At 36.8% G+C, this 16,829-nt stretch overlaps 1 protein-coding gene across 6 annotated transcripts in view; it reads left to right on the top strand.

The window, feature by feature from the left end:
- ESRRG (estrogen related receptor gamma) overlaps nt 1-16,829 on the top strand; it is a 520,671-nt gene that overhangs the window by 308,259 nt on the left and 195,583 nt on the right. Inside the window, exon 1 of one of the 6 annotated variants that reach the window (XM_019549474.1) lies at nt 454-638. The exons of the other annotated variants lie outside the window; for them this stretch is intronic. Coding sequence (XP_019405019.1) covers nt 583-638 — 56 coding nt within the window. The 5' untranslated portion in view covers nt 454-582. Of the gene's footprint in view, nt 1-453; nt 639-16,829 lie in introns of those variants that run through there. 6 annotated transcript variants of the gene reach the window in all.

Below are 16,829 nucleotides of genomic sequence, written 5' to 3'. Positions count from 1 at the left end.
CCCCCCGAAAAAATGTAATGAAACAGATAATGGGAGCACAAACTTCATTCTCTACCTTATGATGAATTCTTCCCAACATTTACTGAGAGTCTGCAAGTATTTCTTCCTGGCAAGGTACCTGGCAAACTCTGTTTTTAAGTTCTAGAAAACATCTTGTGTCTAGAGAGTTAAGTGAATTAGCTTTTCTTTGTAGCCCCTTCGAAAATGTTGGAAGCATTTACATTTCTTTTTATTATCTCTCCACTCTGTTTTCAGTCTCTTTCAGTTTCTCCACCCCTCTCTACCTGCCTGGCTCTTCTCAATCTGTGCAGCCTGTGTTCTCCTCCCAGCGGATTGGCTAATGTCCTACCAATCCAGTGCCTGTCTGGGCCAGTGGGACTGCATATGTAAAGCCCTACTTCATATTAATAAGCTCCAATCGGGGCTTTAAGTCCTTGATTAGGAGAGTGTGAGAGCTTTTGGTCCCAACTGGCTGTGCCTATAGGCTTGTCACCAGGAGAACATTTGTGTTAATTGCACTGTGCTCTATCAAGGAAACTTTGATTTATAGTGGGGTGCACAAATAATGGTTGCCGAGCGCACATGGATTCGGTAGAACTTTGCCTTCCTGAATCTTTTTCCCTGCACTACGAAGAAGAGTAGGTACCTTTCTCCCCCCCCCCCCTTCTCCCCTTTTTTTTTAATGAGAAAATCTGTAAACACTGACTCAGGTAATGCTCTGTGGTTTCTGTGTGCATGAGTGGTCGTTTGTGTCTGTCTTGTCTTTTTTGTGTGCTGAGGGTGATCTGCTAATTCAGTAAGTGGAGAATTGTTCTCTGACTACAATGTTACCTTTGAGTCAAAGCCCTGTGACTGTCAGTAAAACAGCTGTGTGACAGTCACTTCTTATTCAGGTACTAATAATAGGCACTTGGCAGAAATGCTTAGTGAATTGTTAAAATGTGTCTTTTAGTAGGACACGTTTTTCCCAGGCAAAAAAAGGCGGGGGGGGGGGGAGCTTAAAAGAATATAGGCTAGAAATGATTTATACCAGTACCTCTCATGTTTTTGCAGTTTGACAGATATTTTGGTCTCCCTGTCATTTCTGACTGTGCAGTTAGTCAGGAAAATAGCATGACTGCTTAATTCCTCTCTTAAGGAATAATACTGAAAACTAGCCTTCTGCAGTTTGAGCCTGAGATACTGCTCAGCCAGCACTGTGCTGACAGATAAATCCATTTAGAAACAAGGGAAATTTGTACTTTCTAATAAGAGACAAATACTGAGGATGAAAAGGGCAGAACTGATTTGAATGTTTTTACTTTAATAGAGAACTGGTTGAATTAACATGAGCATGTAGCCTGTTTTGTTTGGTTGTTTCCCCACAAAAGACAGTAAAGTACTTCTTAATGTACGGCATATATAGTTGTTTCAACTGTACCTATTAACTACCTACTTTAATATATGTTCACCTATATGGGCTTAGACTTTTTGAGATCTAAACTAGAAACCCCCCCAAAAATCAAGCATTCAGTCTTGATGCGTGGCTCATAAACTTGATTTCAGCCTACAGTCAGGATTAAATATTAGTATATCATGGGAGTTGTCACTGATTCATCTTTCTTTATGTCGAGCCAGTTACATAGCTGCGCAATGACTGTAATACTGAAGAAAAAGCAAAAGCTGATAGTAAAACGTAGCCCTAGATGTAGTATGTAGGAAGGCTGTATTGAGAGGTGACAGACAGTGTATTAGAGGTGGATGCCCACTAGCTGTCCGTAGTGTCTGCATATTACATTGCTATTTGTAATTAAGCCAGAGATGAAAAGTGACTTGCAGTGATGGTGTGTTAGGGAAATAAAGAGAACAGCAGCAGATAGACTTGCCAAAGGAAAAACACTTTGAGAATGGGAAGAGGGGGAGGATCCACTGTAAAATTTCTGGAGTAAATAAATGAAAATAAACAAAGCTAGGATGCCCACTAATAGGTCAGGGCTCAGTGAACTACTGTACAGCGTTAAATTTCTCCACACATGTATGAATACAATTGCCACAACTTCCATTTAATATTTGAAGTTTTCTTTAAAAAACAGATATTTTAATTTTTTTTTAGATATTTTTAAGGAGCTTTCTTGCATTTATGTTCTTACAGCTAATTTGAATGATTAGTTTGGATAAGCCTCTTAAAGTAGATGCATTTAAATGAAATAGAGGCACATGTCTTTTTGGCTCCAGTGTAAGATTCAAACTAATTCTTTTTTCCCCTTTGGCTCAGTTAAAAGTCTTCTTAATACCAATTTATTGTCCAGAAGTGGAAACTAATAGGTGTGTGGTTAAGTGGATAGATAGCAACACCTAATGCTCAGAAACACATCTGTCTCTCTGTCTCAATTAATAAACCACAGAGTTTTGCATGCTATTAATATTCATATTAATTGCATCTTGAGTGTATGCTATCATGTACTTATGCACATAGAAACATAAAGACAGTTCTGCAGATGAAGTAAACACAGTAGATAATTTCAGTAGTTCTCACTTTATAGAGGATGATCATGCTAAAAATTGACTGAACATTTTGGGAGTGCACAGACATCTGTCTGATCATCATTAGGTATGCTTTGATTTTGAGGCAGAGCATGTTCAAGAATGCAATAACTTAAAGCCAGCTGCAACCATGGCTTTTGCTTTTTCAGCAATAACAATAACACTAATAATTAATAATGGTTAATAACATAACAGATGCAATAAATATATCTGGTCATTTTGACATATGTGTCAGTTTAATCATTCTAAATGAATCAGTGTGTTCATAACATGAAATCGCCTTCAACCTCTGATTAAAATGTAACGTTGACTAAAGGATTATAGAGCAGACTTAATTTTACTGACTGTTTTAACAGTTGTCACAGCTGTTGGAAGAAGGAAAGGCAATTGAAACACTCCAAAAAAGGGGAGGAGGGGGAGGAACTAGTTTAGTAAATTTAAACATGATCTCTGAATGCCAGACATAGAAAACTGAATAGATTTGTGACTACAGATAGCTTCTCTGCACCATGTACATTTGCCCTTTGTGGCTCACTCTGTTCCATGAATTTCAGCCCCCGACCCCTGCCCTACTTCCTCCACCCAAAAAAAAAAAAAGAAAGGAAATAAAAAAGAAAAAGAAATTTAAACATAAAACCCCCAATATTCTTGGCTTTTTATTTTGCAGGACAACAGATAAAATACAGATATTATAAGAAATAAAGCTTGACTAGCACTGGTGTAATTTTAGATAGAGAAAGTGGGTCTAGACAGCAATCACACAGAGCAGCAAAGGTATGATGATAACCAGTGCACGTTTTAAATAATATTTTTCTAGATGTGATCATGTTTCAGTACAGGAATGGCCCATCTTTTGTATAATATTTATATATCTATATTTTTATCTGTACCTAGAGAGAGAGCAAGAGCATGCATGTAAAATAGGAGAGTTTGTCTTAGTTTCATTATTCTCCTTTAAAAATGTTATGATAAAACTGCTTATTTCCAAAGACTATGATCTGGAAATACCTGCAATTTCTAAGTAGAGGAAAGGGACGGCCGGCCAAGTATTTCTTTGTAAATAAGTTGGAAGTGGCAATTGATTCTACTCTACCATTTCTTAGAGGTGGGGACTTTTAACCTCATGTGCCAGAAGTATTAGGTCTCACATTAACTCTTTGAAAAAATAAAGAAAACAGCATTCAGGTTCAAAATGATAAGGCCTCAATACCCATATCAAGTACTTAGTGTGGAACCCAGCACTCTGATGTGGAGTGAACCTAAAAGTGTGTCTGAATGAATGGATCCCTTTTATGCTCTCTCCATGGACAGTAAGTGGGGCTTGTTCCACGGTTCTCTCTATTTTAGATTTTAGGTTTTGTTTGGGGGTTTTTTTTCGTAGACTTTGTTGGCAAGTTTTAAAATGCTAAGTGTAAAGGGCTTGTGCTGAAATGGCTGTCTGACAGCTCTTCATTTACTGGGGCTGGCCCTTCTTTTAGTGATGGTTGCTCATTTTAATGTGTTTATGGTTGTGCTCTTTTATTTACTGAGCCTGGTGCGTTGCAGTGGTAATTAACCCGTGTTATTAGCAAAGCCCTTGTGGATATCCATTAATTCTCTTGAATAGCTGATCATTTTTTCTACTGTTTTTTTCTTTCCCCTTTTCAAGGCATACTATCTCTTTTTGTAGCGTTCTAATTTTCTTTCCTTAAAACCCAGGCATATATGTAGAAAGGCACTGTACTTATTATTGTATAGTAAAGGATAACTGTGTTCTTACACAACTATTTTCAGAGATGCTGAAGAGAATGGAAGCAATATTGAGCTCTAATAACAAATCATGCCTTTTTCAAAACACATACTAAAATAAGAAAGGAATAGTCAATATTTACCTTTTTTAGAGCTGTGCAAGACTGTTATGACAGTTCAGGTGTTGCTCTTATTTCAATCGGATTTTAACTTAGTTAATAGCACTTTGGGCATTTAAAAAATATTGAGCCAGCACAAAAATACTTGTGCTTGCACTGCTGAGAAAAGATAAGGACTGCCTCATTAGCCAAGCCCTACTTTTCTAATTAATTTCAAATACATGGTGCTATTCATCAAATAAAGAAGGTAACCGGTCCATGATTATATTTAACAATACTTGAATCATACTTTGCTTAGAGTAGCTGGCAAGTATAGTAAGCCCATATTTCTTAAAGCTACACCAGCCTCTAGACTCTATATCACATCGCACATGTTATGCAGTGAAGGTATGATATTGGCTCCTCATTCCTTTTGAGCAGTACATTTTAGAGAATGTTTCTAAAGAAATGATCTTTGCCATTTGTGGGATTGTTTTCACCCATGTTGCAAGTATAAGTATGAATGAATGTCACACTTAAAACCTTCAAACAAGTGGCCAATTATTATTAATGTTTGCTAGCATTATATTGGTCATTAAAATGCACAGGATAAACGTAGTAAATTCTTAAGTCACTCTTGGTCAGCATCCCCACTGAAGTTTAAAGTAGGCTCTATCATGAGACATATTTTGCTCTGAATTCTGTTCACGGCAGGTTCATGGGGGGAAGAAACAATAAAATGTTGATCTGTTACAAGTGCATATGAGCCTCATGCTAGCAAGCTCTCTGGAGGAAATCTGTGATTATGCTGGGCCAGTTTGTTCAGTTTTTATCTCTTTTACATCCACTGGCCTTGTATTAAATTGTCATTGTCCTAAAGCACATGAGAGAGAAATGAATTGCACTTCTCGACATGCTCTGACAGTGAAATATTTAGCCTCCCTGTCTCCAATCATACTCATGTGTATGTTTGATAGTGCAGTGATGACACCAACAATCTCTGTAGCTTGACATTCCACTTATTACATGTTCTTTTATATTTTGTACATCTTTTCATTTTAACTTGATTGTTGTAATCACACACTTGTGCACATATGTATGTGTATATATATACATACATACTTTATTTGCATATATGATAATATGCATTATATATAGGCAGGTGTGTGATTAAACCAATATATATAGTTTATATGTATGATCTGTTTATGTCTACAGAAAAGATGATGTATATACATGTCTGTGCACATTTTATGCATGTACAGTATACTGTATGTAGTGTATATAGACAGGAACATACATAAGTGATCAACTTCTTCTCCATATACAGTTACTTTCTAAGAATATTTTACTTTATCTGTAGGATTTTCTTGCCATTGAAAAGAAACTGGCTAGAATAGCGATTTAGGTAACTTGATTCTGATTTCATTTTGTGTCATATGTTTCATTTCTTCCAACACATCTAGTTTTTTATATTAATATTTTTATCTATAAAATGTGCCATCTATTTACATAGTACTTTGAACAGTCTAATAAGCTACATAAATAAGAGTATTTAATTACACTCTTGTAACTTTTGGCCCTATTTAAAAAATCACATTCTGATCATGTATGTCCTCTGACACATGGTCAGGCTTATAGTCAAAGTGTGTGTGTGTGTGTTTAGAGAAAAAAAAGTACCCGTCCTTCTTAATGTAAGTATTTTGCCTTGATAAAAAAATATAAAATACACATTAAAATTTTAATTTCCTTTACTCTCCTCTCTCCTAAAATATCATCCTTTGTTTAATATTCTAAATCGTGCTTGGCAAAGGTAAATGCATGTTGAAATGTTAGCATTTAAATTTTGTTTTAAAACTGAATTGTGCATTGCCCTTAAACTCTTACAGGGATTTTATCATTCCATTTCTCAGTACTTTGCAGAGAACTTCAGACAATATATATTATGCTATGTGTCTTTTGACATGCATGCTCTGAAAAGCATCTCTTTTTTTTGCCATATTTCAAAACATTGAAATCTCTTTTCCTTTTTTATGTAATATGTGGAATGGCACTAAGTTGTTTCTTCCTTTCAAACAATGCAGTGCTTCTTTCCTCCCCATTGCTCTATAGAGCAGGCTAATGTTAATGAGATTCTTGCCTTTCCAAATAAGTTCCCTTAATTACCTCTCTATACTATATTATGAAGCAGATCTTTATCATCTGGTCCAACCTTTCCTTACATTTCTTTTAGAGGGAAGTGACATTTTCTTAAACCTTCTTTGCTTAAATTTTCCTGGATTGTTGCTCCGTAAAACTCCACGAATTGTAGAGATCCTTTACTAAGAGTAAAGATCCTTTACTAATGAGAGTTTAGAGTGGGTATGGTAGACACCTTTTTATTGAATATATAACAAGCACACGTTTTCTGACTGAGTTCAATTCCAAGACAAGTGATAGGGTTTTGGTTTGGGATAAAGTTTAAATAGAATTTCTTTTAAATATATTTTACATGTATACTGGTCTTGATTTGCACCAAACCAATTTTCTCTGTCTCTGTCACACAGACATACATGGACGCACACATGCACACCGAGTTAAAAATATATATTATGCCTTCTTTATGATACACCCTTATAAGAAACCTTGCAACACGGGACATTATACATGCAATTGGAGAATAGTTTATCAGTATACTGCAGAAGTTAGTATGTCAAGGGTTTATTAAACAGAGGTTCCTTTTCCCCAGTCTAATCAATCCATTTATAATATTCTTGTGTCAACTGGTGACCACGTATTTCTGTAGTTCTTATTGAAATATGATGATGTATGTGTGTGCATATGAGAATAGTCTAAATATATCTCTTTTATGATTAATGTATTCATTTTCCTGTGTAAAAATCTGAGCACAGGTTTCTACATGGAGCAATATACACAGTTGGATAAAGGGCTGTGTTCTGACACCAAACTTTAAAATGGAATACATGCATGCTCTCTAGATTATTACTTTAAAAGTCAGCCCTTGCCTTACTTATTCCTCTGTGTCTTTTCATGTTGCTTTGAGTGAAACAAAATTGCACATCTCCTTTTCATCATTTTGATTGGAACTACATACCATATGTAATGTGTTTTGGCAGCACTTACCTAGCCAAAGAAAACAAATTAATATTAGCCATGCTGAGGGGCGTCAGAAGTATCACAGATGTGTCGATTTAGCTTTGCTCCATCACACACCCTTTCCTTAAACAACTGGTCAAGCTGTCGCAAGATGTAGTGTTAGGCTACAAAGAGATTCTAATAGGTGTGATCAGAGATTGATGGCTGTGGCTAGTTAGAATAAGATGTTGCTGATTTTGTTGATGCTTGTTTGAACAGCCTTAAAAAAGTGTACTGGGAACCCTTGAGGAACTAGATAGTCTAAAAACAAAATCTCTCCGTTTAAAAACACTCAGATGTGCAGATACTGGCAAATGTAATGCACAAGTCCATCTGAAATGTAGATGCTGACTTGACCCTAAGTACTAGTTAAATTCCTTCCCATATAAAGACGCAGGGATGGGTAGGGAGGGGAGGAGGAGGTGGCTTGTTTTAATCATTCCATCCTTTTCCGTGAGGTTTCATTTATTTTTCTCCTTTTGGTTTTGTTTACAGAAATATTCTTGGAGCAAACACCTACTTTCTTATCTCACATATGAAACTTTTTAAGCCTATGTAAAATGGGAAAACCTAACAAAAAACAATAGCTAGTAAAATGGTGAAATCATGCTCTCTTTTAACTTAGCATAGCCATTCAGTTTAGTCAGCCAGTTCTTTGTAATAATTCTCCACACATTGAAATGCAACAGAGAGAAAGGATTGATTGAACCTTGATTCTTTATTTGCTTTTTTCATTTTTTCCCCCAAGCAGATCCCTGCATAGTAATTCTTTCCTCAAGTTAGCTGCAGGGTTTAGTTTTTGTTTTTTTGGTGGAGAATGCTGGTGTCCTTTTAAGTTAACGAGGCGGTTTTCTTCCTTAAATAGGGGTAAAGTCAGATAATAAGTGTAATGGCTATAATAGTTTTCAGAGGAATTTATATTTTGGAAGACTGGTGTATATTGCTGAGTGAAATACTTCAGTCATTTTTCATACAGAAGAAAAGAGGAGCCAGTAAAAGTGGAGGCTAGTAATAAGTAAATCCTATGTTAAAGACAGTAAGATTCAGAAGCAATAAACAATTCTGAAACTAAGCAAATAGGAATTGATTTCCAAACCATTTTTAATGAATCCTTTAAAAAAAGTACATAAATTTCCCATAGCAAAAGGGTTTTTTTTTTTTCACCATAGTTATTTAACGGCCCATGAATGCAGGATTTCCTCTACTAAATTATATCCATTTTTCCAGCAGTGAAAGAATTCCCTGGCAATGTTCTCATAGCAGCCGTTAACCTAGTGGGACAGATCAGATGTTTTGAAGTGGCATGACATGCCATGTCTTTAACCAACTGTTCCCAGGAGCAATAAACGGGTGAAGTTAGAATTCCTGATAACTGAATAAAGGCTTATGGGCACCACACGTTCTCATACGAGGAGCTGATTGGGTACAGTTGGTGCTGGGTTGTATTAAAAGAGCTGAGAAGCCACTGTCAGTGGTTTACGGTAGTATGAATGACACCTGTCCCATCAATCATGGGGCTGTGGTGTCACAGATGGAGAAACAACAATCGGCTGAATTATACAGCACTGCACACTTGGCTTAATTCATCTCATTGTTCTCCTACAAATCTAGGGGATGGCTCATTCTGTTCCTGGAGTCCAGACAGAAGCACGAGATGGGCTCAGGTGGTGGCACGTGCCTGCCCTTTTCTGTTCTATCAGAGGTATTCAGCAAAAGTCAGGAGGTGGGGGTGGGGTAAAGGAGCATTCATCACAGTAGCTTAAGCAGCAGATTCTTTCATAGGAGAAGGATGTTGTAATTAATCACGAGTTTGAACAAACTTAATGTTTCCTCTCAAATTCCATCAACTCTCTGTCTATCTATCCAAATCCACATCATTTGGGCCAAATTCTGACCCCTGCTGAAGTCAGTGGACTTGCTTTCTATTTGCATTACAATCCTGAGTGCTCGAGAGAATTTTGCCTTGTCAAAATGAGAGGTACCTTTTTTTCTATAGTTATGCAGTCGATAGGAACAGGAGTGCTAATGAAGGGTATGGTACTGAGCATTTACCAATAGCACTCTCAATATGTCTTGAGATAATTTTTAAACTTCCTTTTGCATTTCTTAAGTATTTTAACAATTTCAATATCCAACTGAGTTTGGATCATTATGGATGATAGTACTGGTTTCAATGTGGTCTGCTGTCTGGCATTGGTAAAAGTATTTAAATGCCTGTTATTGTGTTGTAGTAGCTCCTTCTATAGATATAGGCAGATGAGAGAGAGAGAAAGTAAAAAGGATTACATTTAAGGAAATAATAAGCCACTCAGAAATATTTTTGAAAACCTGTTCTCCCCAGTATCTGTAATGCTGTTTTTTAAGTAGGTACTGGGCTTACGTGGCAGTGTCGTATTGGAAGGCAAGTGATTTTTTTTTTTTTTTTACTTCAAAAATATTCATTTTCAGTTTATTCTATTTTTTTGCCTGTTCTGCATTTTATACTTTTTGTGTATTTTTTTTTTCCTTTTTATGAGTTATGGATCTTCACCATTGGCATTTTTTGCTACAGATAACCTGTGGCATGCTAGAATCAGGCTACAGTACATTGAATTCACAACTTACATTTGATTGCGTGTAAATACAGTTAGTTTGGTTTATCTGATAGTCTGGCAGAAAGAGAGAGGAGCAGTACAAACTGTTTTCAGTAACTGTGCTGTTCATACACCTGATAAGATTGAGAGTGCTTTCAAACTGCTGATATGCTTTGAATAAGAAAAGAATAATCACTTCCACTGGCACCAGCTTATCGGGAATGAAGTAAAATGCCAACACTTTTACATTAGCAAAAGTAAATGTTTTAGACACTTTGGACCTTTTTTCTATTTAAATTATATAGTAAGGTGCTTTTGAGCATGCTGTAATGAAGAGAAGGAGTCATTACTTTAGCTAAATTACAGATGAATATGTTGGGGAAGGAGTCCTCAACAACAAAAAGATCTCCTTTGATAAGCGGATACAACTGTTTCATACATAGGGAAATTCAGTATTTTTATCCTCTCCTGTCCTCTTAAGTACAATTGCTGAACTAAGACGGTGCAGTTGCTTCATGTTCCAACATATATGTCTTGTTCTTTTGTAATGTACATTTGCAATTCAGTTCATAATACTATTATTTGTAAAATAATGCCTGAGCATTTACTGGTGTGACTGTCTTGTGCCGTCACTTGGTGTGTGTTTCTACATCTGAGAGAGAAAGCGTATGTCAAAATCCTCTCAGGAAAAACAACCCTGCATTCTGAAAGGAAAAGTATGATTCCTTATTAACTTGCCAACTGCCACATGGTGAGGGTACATTTGCTTATGTTACTGTCCTTTGCAAGGTTCACTGATTTTTTTAAAAAAAAACTATTATTCTTATTGCTATATTTTTCTCTTTCTCATGACTGCAAATAATTTTGGTGTATTCAGATTTGATAAATGATGGTGCAAGAGTAGATTGATTGATTTTGGATTATTATTGATTGCTCTCAATGAGATCACCGTGACACTCTCAAATCAATAGTATTCGATTAACCAAGGCACCACTGTTCTATATATGAGGCAGCAGTGGGGAATTTAGGAACTGAATGTTCACAAGCTGATAAATTGACAAAGTGTTCAGCTTTAAATAGCCCTTTGTTTGGCATTAGCTCGCCAAACTGTGTTTCTTGGGAAAGTTCGTTTTCACAAGTCTAGGCTTTCAGTAAAAGAAAGGTCATCGATTTCAGGTTTATTAAATTTTAGCTAAAAACAACTGGCTCCATTTGGGTGTAAAATAATTTAAGTACTTACTGCAGGCAACCTTCATGCTTTAGAGCTGTTGCTCAAAGGTTCCATTCTTCTATGAAGATGTCAACTGTAAATATAAAAATGCATCACTGAAAATGTAATGGTTTAAAGATTCAAACCGAAATAAAATTTCCTGCCTGGGGAAAGCACTATAATCAAAATAAAGTAGTCTTAACTTTTTTTTTTTTTTTCTGAAGAGGGCATACTTAGAAACAGTGCTTGAAGGCAGCAGGTAGCGAGGTTGGCAGGGAACACCATTTCCCCCCTACCCCCCCCCACGCACACTGATAGCCTAGGTTTTGAATCAACAGTACATGTGTGTACCACTAGGACCATACCACATGCAAGTCGCTGTGGCTTCTGAAGTGGAATATTCTGTCATTTAAAGCAACTTTACAATCTTACAGAAAGCAACCTGCCTTATTAAAATCCAAGTTCTGAAGTACTATGTTCTTGGAGGCTTTTAATATTCTTTTAATACACATTCAGTTTCATAGGAGGGCAGGGCCCAGATGTAGAATTGATGTGTGTTTTAAGTGTACAGTGACTGGGTTGTCATACGAATGTGGTAGATGAAAGCGTTTTACAAAATAACTTGCTTTTGGAGCACATGGAAACTTTGGGGAAGATTTTCAAAGGCACGCAAGCTATGTAGATGTCAGAGTTTCTATGGATCTCTTAAAAACCATCCTCTTTTTATATTTTTTAGTCAGGTTAGCTTGATCCAAAAAGTATAGAAATCCTTGGAAAGATTCCCATTCACTTCAGTAGCTTTGGATCAGGCCTTATCATGGGGCAGAATGTTAAAGAACTAATGATTCAGTAGCATTTTAGAGAAAGGAAATCAATGTAGAAGCTGAGCTCGGGTTCAAAAATTCATTGTCAGGACATGACATTTGTGCTAGTAAAGAGTTGCCTAGGGGAGGCAAGTAAGTGTGGCCAGGAAATACTAAGGTTACCACCACATTTTCTGTGTCTTCTTAAAAGCAGTGTTGGCTTTTAGCCAAAGATCTCACTCCTGGGTAGTCTAAGGAGGCTGCGATGTCAAGACTAAGTAAGAACAATCCCTTTTTTCCTTAGTTATGGCAGTTGAATTACAAGAGTGGTAAAAATATTGTGTGAAGAAGCACCCTGTCACTCTCTCTTCCAGAGAAGAGAGGAGTGAAGGTGGGGTAACAGGAAAAAAGAAACACTGAAGGGTCCTGGTTCCCACTTACACAGAGGCTAATATATGTCACCAATCATGGAAGAGTGGCTTACAGTGTGTGTAAATAGAATATATTCACTTTGAAATATATTTTTTGATGCTGGAGCTGAGGCTGCTTGTCCCCTAGGTTTTGGCTCAGACTGGACGGAAGTATGCTTTTATACCACAGTTCAACATGCAGCAAGTTTTAGGAGGACGTGAGAAAATAAAAGGGGCAAGAAATACTGGATATCTGTTATGATGAGTTTTCTTTAACTTGATTTTACTGTCACATCTGACTTGTAGCAGTACATAAGCCTGGATCCTTTTTCCTTAGCAGTAGATCCTCCTTTTGTTCCCGGTACTGAATATGACCTATCTGTAATAAAAAAGGAAGGTATTTGTTCAGTCCTGCACTACTGAAGTCATAGAGATTTTTGCTGTTGACCTCAGCTGGAGCAGGATTAAGCTTTGTGGCAACATTTTTTAAAATCTGGGAGCATATACTTAGCCGCTCTGATGCATGTTCAGGCACCTCAATAAATATGGCCTGATTTTTTTCAGGGCTGCTGAGCACTTCCGGCTGCGACGGACTTCATGATACCTGGGGGTGATACAGCACGTCTGAAAATCAGGCCAGTTTTATTTAGATGCCTGGTATGGTTTAACTGCAAGCTTTACACATCCAAGTCTGAAAATTGTGGTTGATATTTTTATTTCCAAGTTAGTCATACTGCATCCCCTCATGCTTGGAGTTGAGGACACTCAGTATAGTCCAGGAGCTGCTCAGAAACTTCTAGGATTAGCAGTAGCATAACTAAGCCCCGGGCACTGGTTTAGGTGGCGGCTGTTGGCTGGTCGTACTGCTGGCACCAGCATCCATAAGCTTGCACAATCCCCTGCGCCTCTGCTGCCCTGAAAGCCAAGCTGCCATGTTACCACTCGGAGAATTAGGTGCAGAGAATCCTGTAGAGTTTCCATTGTGGAAAACTAATGGCCTTGCCTGCTTGCACTATAGACCCTTTTAGCCTGCTTCTGATCTTAATTAATATTATAGTATGCTGCTGTAAATGTGTTGATTTAAAACTAATTACACCTTATTTTCACTAGTAGGAGTGAAGTCAGAATTTATCTTATTACCTCGTATATAAATGCACTGAAGAAGGTTCCTAGGGTCTTCAGAAGCAGAAAACTCTCTCTCTGTAAAGGTTTACAAGATGTTTTCAGAAAGTAAGACATTTCTGCTAAGGCAATTCTATTTCTTTTTTTCACAAAAAGAATAGTTGAGTTACAGAGGGCACATTAAAATTATTGTGTTGCATTTTTACAACTAACATTTTTTTCCCAATGGAACGACTTCTAGGGAGGCTAGCAACAAGGATATGAATTACCATTTTCCCCCTTTGGAACTAAACAAATGTTAACTTAAAGCACCGTTCAGTTGAATTCCATATCGCTGAGAGTGGAAAAGTAATTGAAGACTGGGCATTTGTATTTTACAGCTTTCCCTTTTTAAAGTTTCCAAGTAGCTATCAAGGCTTTGTTTCCAGTTTAACATAGTAGCTTTTGTTGAAGCTGGTAAGGATTCACTCAGAGCAGAACAAACCACAGCCCATCAGAAGGCTGCTGGTCTGCAGCAGGTGTGAACAACATAAAACAGGATTAACACTGAACCAAAGTGTGCACTAAAAACAGAACCCCTGCCTTGCTTTTACAAGGACAGTAAGATGGAAGCACTCTAGCACTGCACACTCCTTGTTTACTAAACAGTGTTCAATGGACTATGTAAATGTCTCTGTTCAACTGCAGAGAAGTAAGTACAAGACTCATTACGTATTCCAGATTTGATTAAAAGAAGCTTTTTTTTTTTTAAATTGCATAAATGAGTAAGTGCCCTGTGTTAAAATAATACTCAAGAAGAGGCAGAGTGACAAAATACCACGGGATTCAGAGTTAACACAAAATTAACTTCTGTTCCTGGAGAATGGGTGAGAGGGGGACAAAGAATACATGATATTAAAGATGGGACATTTTGTCTAAGTTTTAATTTTGTAGCTGTTGATATAGAATCTTGTGCCGTAAATTTCAGTTTCTAAGTGGGTGTTTCAGGTTTTAATTTTTGCCTGCTTTTTGTTCTGTGTATAAATTGTTTTAAATAATGTTGAGAAACACAGGCCTGCTGTTCTGGCAGATACATATTGGACATCTTATAAAACATTTATTATATTCACTACATACAGAAATGTTTCCCCTTCCTTATACTCGTACAAGAAGGGCGTATACCGGTGACAGCCAAAGTGGGGTGTGGGGTAGGGAATGGGATGTGGAGAATTTTTCTCTCTATTTATCAGAACTTTTTCCAAGCCACTCCTGTCTCTCTGATAATCAGTATTTTATCTGACCTAGCAATGTTGGTGTTGTTAGGAAAACACATATTTACGGTAAAGTTGTTTGTATAAATATTTTGTGTAACCTCTCACCTTCTCTGGGTTTCTTTAATACCTATTAATCTCAGACTGGACTCCCAGAAGGACTCAGAACTTAACAGTTTCCAATGAGGGACTGGTAATACCTACCTAAATTTAAAAAAAATCAAAAAAAAAAAATCATTCAAACCCTTTAATGATCCATCTAGATTTTACACAAGACACAAGACCACCTTTCCCTTTACGTCATCCACCCCTGAGATTGATGTATAAGAATTTACAGAGCTCTCATCCAGCTCTTTTGCATATTTGGCTTGTGGTATGTCAGCCAAGAGTAGATAATTAAAAATATAGTCCTTCTTTCCTGCACTACTTGCATGAGAACAGGAATGAGAATTTTCTAAAAATATATATATTTTTTATTTTCAGGAAATTATATATATATAAATATATATATTTTTTCAAAGTAGCATATCATCAGTAATGGCGCTTTTGAAAGTATTATGTTTTATTGAGTTCATATGTATTGGTGCATTTTATTTTGCCTTGCAGCTTCCTCACACACACAATAGCCCCCTTTTTTTCCCCAAGGGGTCAAACTCTATACTCAGAGCCACATAGTTCATGCTGAAGTAAAGTTTCCAGTATTCATATGCTTCCATGGAATAAAGCTCTACTATTTTTATGGGGACACTGCTACCTAAGAGTCCACTCCTGCAATCATTATACATCCCAGTCAGACTCAAGGCAGTAAGCATGACTCCCAGCAGGAAGTGTATATTTAGGGTTTGGCTATAATGCATTATGGTTAATTTGGAAGTCAGTGGAAGCTGCACCAGTGCATTAGAGGGCAGAAGGCAAATCAGAATTCACTGACTTGTCCAAAGCTTTTCACTTAAAATGCCCAAAACAATGAAAGAAAATTAAGTATTCGCAGGCTTCTGATATCTGTGTTTTTAATAACTAATAATTTTCTGGTTATTAAACAATGTCAAAACTGAGAGAGTTTCTAGGCTGCACAGAGTAAAAAAAAAAAAATTAGGTTCAATGAAGTCTCCTCGTATGACAGTTTTCCTACCTGAGGAAATATTTCCAGCATAGTTATGAACTGCTGAAAACAGTTGCATTTTTTTTCTGCTAGTTCTAGTACAACCTTTTATGTCTAGCAACAAAAGCTCGAAAGTAGAATAGACTGAGCAATTTTTAAACTACAAGATAGCTCCAGAATTATGGTCTCAATGCTTTATAAATTTATTTGACATTAGCTGGCAGTCCAACGGTGTTTTTTTCTCCCCTTTAAAATGAGTGTTCTTGACCACTCAGAGTTCTGCATATATCTTTTATTCAGGACAGGGTGCATAATAATAGTTAATAAAATCAGGGACTGATTTCACTTTTAATTTAACTCGAAGTATACAATAGTTCGCATCTCTGTGCTGTTGTAGACAGTTTACTGTAACTTGAAATGCTCTTCTGGAGAGAGTAGTCATCCGTTTATCATTTTTATCATTTCAGAAAGTCACTGGCACCTAACCTTAGGTTAATTCTGGAAACTTGCCCATATGATCCCTGAATTGTTTTTTATCTTTTTTTCCTTAGCATTCATGATGGGCAGACCCTAAGGGTTCAGAGGCTCAACTCAATACATACAAGAATACAAAAGTGTGGGCCCTTATCTGAAACTTGTCCAAACTGCTTAACCTCTTTGGCCTCAAAATCAGGTAGAAATCCCATGAAAACAGGTTTTCTTGAGAGCTTTCCAGTAATTCTTGGGTTCTGGCAGGTCAGATATATGCCAGGAACAGCCTTTTTGAAAGCTTTTTAATGTTTTCTTTGTGTGCCAGCCGAAACTAGAAGCTACACATAATATTTCTTTCCTAGAATTTTTACAGAATATTTTTAAAGCACGAAATAGACTCAGGT

Source organism: Crocodylus porosus, unplaced genomic scaffold, assembly GCF_001723895.1.
Source record: "Crocodylus porosus isolate Cpor-Errol unplaced genomic scaffold, CroPor_comp1, whole genome shotgun sequence".
NCBI lineage: Eukaryota > Metazoa > Chordata > Crocodylia > Crocodylidae > Crocodylus > Crocodylus porosus.
The sequence above is the reverse complement of the archived record's forward strand: the minus strand, read 5'-3'. Positions and strand labels throughout refer to the sequence as shown.